At 43.9% G+C, this 9,216-nt stretch overlaps 1 protein-coding gene across 1 annotated transcript; it reads right to left on the bottom strand.

Annotated features, from left to right (window-relative positions):
- Positions 1 to 781: 781 nt before the first annotated feature.
- Positions 782 to 1,861, bottom strand: LOC118407888 (achaete-scute homolog 1a-like). The gene has a single exon (XM_035808461.1). It carries the CDS (start codon positions 1,367 to 1,369, stop codon positions 782 to 784), a length of 588 nt encoding a protein of 195 aa, XP_035664354.1. The 5' UTR covers positions 1,370 to 1,861.
- Between the last annotated feature and the right edge of the window lie 7,355 nt (positions 1,862 to 9,216).

Below are 9,216 nucleotides of genomic sequence, written 5' to 3'. Positions count from 1 at the left end.
GAGTGGGTCGTTTGTCCCCGGACCTGAATACTCGCCGCGACCAGACCTGGGGTGAAGAATAGAGAAACATGAATATGCGGATTCTACCTTTCAACTGGCTAAGCCCGGGTCTAAATCCCCCTCTTAGAAAACTCCTCCGCTAAAGTACACAGTAGAGTATAACCCTGCGGCTTGGCCACGCGTACACAGATCTCAAGACAAACATCACACGGAACCGACGCCTAAGCCTCCACCACAATACTTGTCCAACTCCCCTTTTCAAAAACATCGCAATTTCATCCTAACCACCCAAAACCGTTCCTGGAACTACGTGACATCACTGAAAAGTGCGCACTAAGTGTCTGATGACTCAAAGTTGAGAGACAACAAAAAGTAGAAGTTGTACAGAAAAGGTAGAACAGGTAGTAAAGCACTCCACCCACGTGCGGTGGAACAATACCGGTCGGGCATGCTTATCACCATAAGCAAACAGACGCTTGAGTTGGCGTTACAAACACAAACGGTCCTTCTAATCAGTCGTACCGAGAGGCTTTAGGGCGAGATTACAAACTCTGGGGCCGGGCAGACACAGCCACGGTAGTCCTTTGTGTGCTGTACTAATCGTATATTACTATATACGCACGCAGTGCCTTCATGCTAGCAATTTCTAACCCTCAACAGTATATACGCTTCAAAATGTACTTATATCACATTTTGGAGGCTAGAAAGTGTATGAGATTTGTTTTAAACTTGTCGAAAGGGTAGTCGAAAAGGTAAGGTAATAAAATGAGGTAAAACTGACCTAGTTAAACCACGACGTGAAGTCGAGTAGTTCCTCCTCCTCGGGTGAGAGTGGCGGGCAGGGCGACCCTGAGCCGTCACTGCTGTAGGAGTCGTAGTTGGGTTGTGGGGCGGGCGGACTGTACATGTGGTAGTGCGGGCTGGGACTCCCCGTGCTGAACACGGCATTCACCGCGTCGCTTTCCGCCAAGAGCTGCTGCAGTTGCTGGATGTAGTCGACGGCTGATTTTAAGGTCTCTACTTTCGACATCTTCTTGTTGACTCTGCCGTTGGGAACGTGGTTGCGGAGAGTGGCGAAGCCGTTGTTGACGAGGCGGACTCGGTTGCGTTCTCTCTCGTTTCGCCTGGCGACGGCTTGTGGTGGTCTCTGTGGGATGGAGTAGCCGAGCCCGTCGAAGTTTATCCTCCGCTTGCACCGCAGGACTTCGGGAGTGTCGGCGGGGCGAGAGCGCTTGGTCCCCGTGGAGCCGACGGAGTCCGTCGGTGAGGGCGTGCAGGAGAGCCGCAGCGAGTCCGGCCTGGCCGACACGTCGAAGAACGTGGACGGCATCGAGTCGAAGGTGGCAATGTTGTCGGCGACTGTGTCCATCCTTGCCGAGGGAAGACGGTGCGATGTCCCGGTGGTGGAAGTGAGGAGTGCGAGAAGAAACTAAAGAGGCACGTTTTGCTCGCGTGGACGTCGCGTGGCGCGCTCAACAACAGGAGCAAGAACCGCCGAGCTGTAGTTCTCTGTGCTGTCTGGCTCCCCCTGCCCTCACACGTCCCCTTATATCGGCGCGAGCCAAACTGTTTACCCAGCGGCTAATCTGCAGGATAAACCACGCCTCTTTTCCACCTCGCCGTGGGGATAATAGCCGCTTGTTTTGCAAATAAGCGTGGCGGGCGCGTGGCAGTGTCGCCCCGGGGGAGGCCCCGCCCACTGGCCGGTACGGCACGGCCCGCTGGGGCGCCCATTGCGATTCACTGCGCGCTCTGATGATGATGTTCTTTGTGTTCCTGCGGGGCTGATCTGCATTACTACAGAAGGGAGAAGCTTTAACTATCCCCTGGGGCTGGAGACGAGATATCCAACTTGGGTCAAGAGTTCGCAACGCTTTACTTCTATATCTGCACATCTCACACAAAACGTCTCAAGTCTGACACTTTTACAAGCGCGAAGTAGTTGTCTTAAACTCTGATAAGGTTGTGATCTGTGTAAACATACTATTAAAGGTGTATTGCAATGTTTCTCTTTGTTCCTCGCATTCCGTCTTCGCCACTATTCCATTGTTTATCTTGTCTTGTGTCAAATCTAACAGCTTTATGGCTGTGTTCTTCATGGTCTTAAGTGTTCTCGGGTCGACACAGAGACATTTGGCGTCTTAGGTGTTGTCTCATAGGTTAAAAGATACGATCAGTTTCTACCTGTCCCGACGGTAAACGTTCCTTATCTGGTGTAGTTCGCTCTATTCAAATCACCCCTATTATTTTCGGCACTGTCGGGTGAGATAGCTCGGTGCCATGGCGCGTGATGTCCAGATACCGGCACGTGTCGGCTCGTCTGATTGGCCGATTCAAATGGAGATGCGCCCGTCATGTTTAGTCACGAGGTGATCTCCAAGCACAGACCCTACGGTAGCATAAGATAGTATCAAAAGCTGACAGAGGAGTGAAGTTGGCTTAGGAGTGACTGTGTGTTTCGCTACCGGCAAATGGACACTTGGCTGACTACACTCCTTGGCCAGTTTGGTACTATCTTATGCCATTGTAGGATCTACTTGGAGTTTTAGTCACGAGGCTGCGTCTCTCCAGGCACGGGCTTCGCCATTCAACGAATTTGTCCCTGATTTGCATGAAGGTAGAGAATCCCGTCGGGAGTTTTGATATGAGGACAAAAGGCACCGTTGTCTCTTCTGTGTCCCCTCTCCCATGCGGGGCGTAATTATACCACCATGGGCCTCTGTCTTTCCGCGTAAATGCACCCGACCCTCTTGTACTGCAGTTTTCTTTATAACTTACAGTTACACAACATGGTGTAGTCAAGCAAAGAAAAACTCAATAAACAACTCAATAAAACACAACACTACGTACAAAACTAACCTGAAGGCTGAACGTATATGACATTTAGCTGCAAACAAAACTTTGTATTATTGATTGATTCTAACCAACATGCCCCAACTCTGTGCCTTGTCTTTTCTTTCCTTACATAAAATCACAATGTCAAAAAAAGGCAAGACGATGCGATTCTTACCAGACGCGTCTCGAACATATTACACATAACTGGGAAATATCAAATTCACACGGACACACCTGTTTAAAGACAAGAAGTCAGTAACCTTACGTTCACACTATTTTGATCTACTATTAGTTTATTGCGATACCATTTTGCCCTATTAGGGCCAATCTACCAAGATTCTGACAAACAGACAAATACACACACACACACACACACAGCCATACGGATGACAAGATCAAACGAAACAGAAATAATAATCACATAAGATATACGGATAAAAAAACTATCAACCAAAGTTGAAAACAAACGTTAACGGTGGATTGCCTTTTTGAAGTTTTAAAGACTAGACAGAGATTTGATCTTTGGCGGTAGGGTGTTCCATTTATTGATGGCACGGTAGAGAAAGGTTATAAGTTATGACTCAGTCTAAATCGATACAATACCGTTGTTAAAACCCTTTGATGTATGGCTATGAAGGTAAACACAGCTTAAAGTCAATAATGAAGGCGCCAAGGAATTGATTTACGATATAGTATGATTCATTTTTTATGTGTGAGTCAACAAAGGTGGTAATCACGCCCCCCTCCCACTCGGACAAACATGTTCTTTTCGAACATGCGGGTCAAAGGTCAACCAACCCACATGGTCCAAGGTTCCCAAACTGAAATAAACAGGGCGTCACAGGTGTTTAAAAATATGGGAAAATAATTTTCTTTGTGTAGGCAAAGCAGTTGTGGTAATTTAAACGTTGGCAGAGCGTGGGTTATCGGGTAGAAAAACGGACGAGAAGTAGTGTTGGGAATGTCACCCCCAAATCGGCGTGCTTGTACGTGTGTAACTTTGTTTGTGCATCTACTATTGTGTTGAGGTTATAATCTTACATCATATCAAGTCTCTACAAGACTGATTACGCTGACCATTATAGGGAGAATAATTTATCAGGGGATTTTTGCTACCAAAAAAGTTGGCCGGCCTCGCTTGGGGAACATGAACCTTAGCGTGTACTGACTTCCCTGACAAATGTCCCGATTTTTTGCCGAATTTTACGATCCCTGCACCCTGTAGGAAGGCTGGTGGAGGCAAAACCATGTTTATTTTTTTAAGAGTTTGATTTTTTTCCAGATTGATTAGCCTGTTCAAAGTACGTATCTGTTGGATGACGGCTAAAATTGATTCCAGCTTACACTGTGCGAAAGGGTGTCATTTCCGGACGTTTCTATGTTTGTATACATCCGGATCGGGACCGTTTCTGGATATATCCGGACAATATCCGGACGAAATCTGACATGACTCCCCTGCGTTTTCGGAAAATTTCAGGAGTCCGGAACGGGACCATTTAATTCCTGCCTCATATCCGGATTTCCAGTAATGGAACGTTTTCGGACTCTTTGGAGACAAACCACGTTCCGAATATTTCGTATATATCCGGATAATTTCAGAAGTCCGGAACGGGACCAAATAATTACGTCTCATATCCGGATTTCCAGTAATGGAACGTGTTCGGACTCTTTGGATACAAATCACGTTCCGAATATTTCGTATTAATCCGGATAATTTCAGGAGTCAAGAATGGGACCATATAATCATGTCGCATATCCGGATTTCAAGTAATGGAACGTTCTAGGACTCTTTGGAGACAAAACACGTTCCGAATATTTCATATTTTCTGAGCGCGTTCGGGGCTATTACGCCCCGGAAAGGTTGCATAAACTTAAGATATACTGAAACATCATAGGAACAATACAACACATTATTTCAGAATATCCAGTAACTTTACGATCATGCTACGAGTAAATACCTAATATTTAACGTTTCCTGTCCGTTTTAACCCCGAAAATGCTAACTCGGTAAGGCTACATTTTGTGAAAGCTTTTCAAAGACTTTCCTGTATAAATCAGATGACACAAGTATCACAACAAATACATTATGTGGAGGAACAGATCATGTTAACGTCAAGGGGCAAATCAATATGCATTTGTCTCTTAGTCTTACCAAGGAAGTTTTAGCTCACTACAACCTCATTGGTCTTCACAAAAAGTGAAGCTCGAATGAAGCCAAAGTTAAACAGTTCACTGTCAGATCCAATAATATCAAGCCCAAGTCAATAACATCATAACAAAACTGATCAGTTTAAATGTACAATATCAAATGTACAGTATCCGACACAAGTCTAACGTTATAAACCATACAATCAATATTCGTAGGATAAAAATGTCATTACGAAATCAGTACGACAGTCCATTTTCAAGTCCTCTATAAGTCCGTATCGTGTTGACTGTGGAATCATCGTCCGGGGCGCCCTCTTCTGCGTCTTTGTGGTAGTGGACGATCATTGGCGACGGAAGATGCTCTGACAAGACCCCACAATATCGACGGCACGTCTCGAGGACAGTCCGCTCCATTGCATAGTCCAGGCACCGTCCGTCTTCAGAGTAGAAACAGTTCTGGCAGGATACAACGGCACCAGGCACAGACTGTCGTAAGTGTTACCAGGAGGTAGGCCTCGGTCGTCGGCATGGCAGGACAGGCGATTGGGAAACAGAGGCTCAGCGGCTGGAATGGAAAAAAAACGGCTAGTAACTGCCCCGAACCCATGAACGGTACATGTAAAATTATTCAAACAACACGGCCATAAAAATCACAGCAGGACAAGACGGGGACAAAGGCAGGAATCTGGAGTCGGCTATCATCACAGGGCGCGGGCCACACAGATGGCACAGATAAGGACCCCCAGAGAACGAATGGAATTTTATATGCACACAATCACATTGGTCCTAGTGAGGAGATTACAGTTTCTCCTTGGTTCTATTAAAGATTTAGCCAGCCAAAACAACAGGACAGGAAAGTTTAGAAGCAGCCGTTACGGCACTTACAGCACAAAATAATATGAGAATTTAACTAACTATGGAACGGGCAATTTGTAAACAAGCCGGGGATGACACGCGGGGGTTCCAGCTGAAAGAGAAGTGATCTATCATACAACAATCTTTACAAAGAGATCACACTACTAATTATTAAATACACAAAACACTAGGAAGGGATAACAGACATTGCTGACAGACATATACGGAACTAAGAACGGTAACTGCTATGTACATACAATCTATGTACTAGAGAGCTACACTACTCACTTCCGAGTGGTCCGGTAGCGGCTAGCGGCAGCGGCAACTGAGATTCAAATCTAGTTTCAAACCTAACTGCTGTCACCAGCTGGTCTACTATTGGTCTAGTCAAGTCATGTGACTTCCTAATATAGTCTTGTTACCTAAGGACTCCTCCAGATGGTTCCAAGCAAGTTAGTGTCATCCATCATGCCTGTTTCACGGAAACACATGGCATTGTGCATTATTTTTGTGAATAAATGCATCATGTACTTACCAGTTTCAAAGTTGTACACAGCAGCAAACGCTGTGGCGCGGTGTAGGCTGTTATCTGCAACGACTGCCCCAGTAGGCGCACCGTTGACATGCCAACGTACTGGTCTGCTCGGCACTTTGCACAGCTTGCATAACCGCTTTACGAGTAAAGTTGCCTCGTGATATTGTCCGGATATGGGCCATTCCCACACAGCAATGCTGGTATTCAATATCATGAGTGCCTTTTTGTCATGATATTGTCCGGATATGGACATATCCCAAACTGCACCGCTGGTGTGGAGTGTTTTGACTGAACTTTTTCAAGATATTGTCCGGATATGGACCTATCCCAAACTGCACCGCTGGGGTGGAGTGTTTTGACTGAACTTTGTTCAAGATATTGTCCGGATATGGACCTATCCCAAACTGCACCGCTGGGGTGGAGTGTTTTGACTGAACTTTATTCATGATATTGTCCGGATATGGACCTATCCCAAACTGCACCGCTGGGGTGGAGTGTTTTGACTGAACTTTGTTCAAGATATTGTCCGGATATGGACCTATCCCAAACTGCACCACTGGGGTGGAGTGTTTTGACTGAACTTTGTTCAAGATATTGTCCGGATATGCAAAGAAACAATAATACTTGACTCATAATTGTTACCATCGCAAAGATTGCATTCTGTGTCATTTGATTGTAAATGTCGATGTCAGTATATTTGCACATGTATATGGAAGCTTAAGCTTCAATTACCAGAAAATTAAAGAGTAAACATACATTGACATCGGGCATACTCGTAGAATAAAAACACATATACAGAAGCAAAAACGTTAATGACGTGTATTTGACAAGATAGGAAACCTTTTTAAGGATACCCAACAAAACAATCTCAGATTCATGTATGACAAGAAAAGTAATTTGTTAACCATTAAGTTGTCCGAAAACTGATCTCTGGAATGTTTCTGTTTTGGACATCTGTCGTAAATGGAACGGAATATGAATTCGGAAGGAGCGAAAATTTCGGCAAAAAAATGCAATCTTATTTGTTCAAATGCGCAATCACCGATTCACAATTCACGTATAGAATACCTTTATCGGTAACGGTCAGAATATGCTAACTTCGAATCTGTCCTAAAACTAATCCATGGAATATTTGTCGCGGATATGTCTCGTAAATGGAAAGAAAAGAAAATAGTATGAATTCGAAAACATGAAACGTCCCTGACACGTATTCGGAAGAACGGGAAATTCTATCCGTCCGGGCATGTGCTGAAACATTTCATGACTCATTATATTCTGAGACATAATGAATTGAAAATGTCATCTGACAATGGCCCAGAAATAATGCACATCATGCTTCGTGCAAACTCCTAATTTGTCCGGGTATTCCTTATCGAAATATATGGACCTTGGATATGTAAAGAATGTAGAACATATCACGTATTCGGAGGCAAGAAACGTCAATGGCGCGTATCTTGAAAAGCAGGAAAGTCTTATTTGTCCGGATACATAACAAGACAATTCCTGACTCATGATATTTCCAGATATGGGAAATATTGAACATCGTGCCCGGACACAGTCCGAATATTTAGCATGTCCAAAAATATGTCAACTCCGACTTTGTCCGGAAATCACACCCTTTCGCACAGTGTTAGCGACAAATTTTCACACCAACCGATCTGAGCTCAACTAGGCGTAAATGTGAACAATTAGTTAAGAAATCACCATATAGGATCTTCAAACACTTCACATGGCTTAAGATATCACAAATCAACAAAATTCCACTTCAATTATAGCCTTAACGCAAACTAAGAAGTACTTTTAAATCTGGTTCAGCTTAACTGGGCCAATTTTCACATCAGTCTATATATGAACTCAACTGTGCATAAGGGTTAACAATGCCTGGAGAAATCACCCTATAAGATCTCCAAACACTTGAGTCGGATTTAGAAATGATAAAGCGTTATAAGACCTCTCGAACCAGATCTTTAATACAAACTATAGCTTTAAAACGGCTAGAGATGTATAGCAAGCGTGGTGGCTTTTTTTATGTAAAACCGTCGCACGCACGAAATCGTAACCAGTATTTCTGTGATTTGTGTAAGAAAAAGAAACGCGTGAGTGAAGTCTTTTGTTTCTAGTGAAGTAATCCCTTCCGGAGGGGGGTTAATTTCAGCGGTGCGTGAGATGCTAATACTTATTGTTCCTTTCTGTTGGTAAAATGTACTTTGTTACGCTAGGGCTTATAATGGCGTGCTTACATAAGTCATGCTGAAAAAAAGTGGAAAGAATTACTTGATATAAGAGTCTTAAAACATTAGTTTTAAAACATCGTTGATTAAGGTCTCAGGGTTGGCTAAATTGGCATCAAATGTTCTGTCTGTTACAGTGTTCTTGTAACAAAATGTGGTGAGAAATAGACAGAAAAATGTCATATCACGACGATATGAAGTTTGGATATTGTTTGTGTACGCAATCCTACTGGACAACAAAACGATTTCTGATGATATTGAAGACTTGCACTCTCTTTCACAATTCCTCATCAAACATTTTGACAATGTCTTTGTAGATTCTATGGCATGAGGATCAAGACCCGAAGATGTCCGTGATCACAGTTTACCCTTGTACGTTCTTCTCGCCACTCACCTACTGGTTCAAAAAGACGTCGACTGGAAATTATTTACCTTCATATTTGAAATATGGTGGATATCGACACTTTAAGATTATGCGGTGAGATTTAAATTGCTCAACTTGTTTCTCGATAAGGCCGGACTTATTGATCATTCCCATGAGTGTACATGTAACAGTGTGGTCAAAGAGAAACGGGCTTTCAAGAATGAAGGACTATATAGGACACTAGTTGC

This window comes from Branchiostoma floridae, unplaced genomic scaffold (genome assembly GCF_000003815.2).
Source record: "Branchiostoma floridae strain S238N-H82 unplaced genomic scaffold, Bfl_VNyyK Sc7u5tJ_1495, whole genome shotgun sequence".
NCBI lineage: Eukaryota > Metazoa > Chordata > Leptocardii > Amphioxiformes > Branchiostomatidae > Branchiostoma > Branchiostoma floridae.
This window is presented reverse-complemented; position numbering and strand designations above follow the sequence as displayed.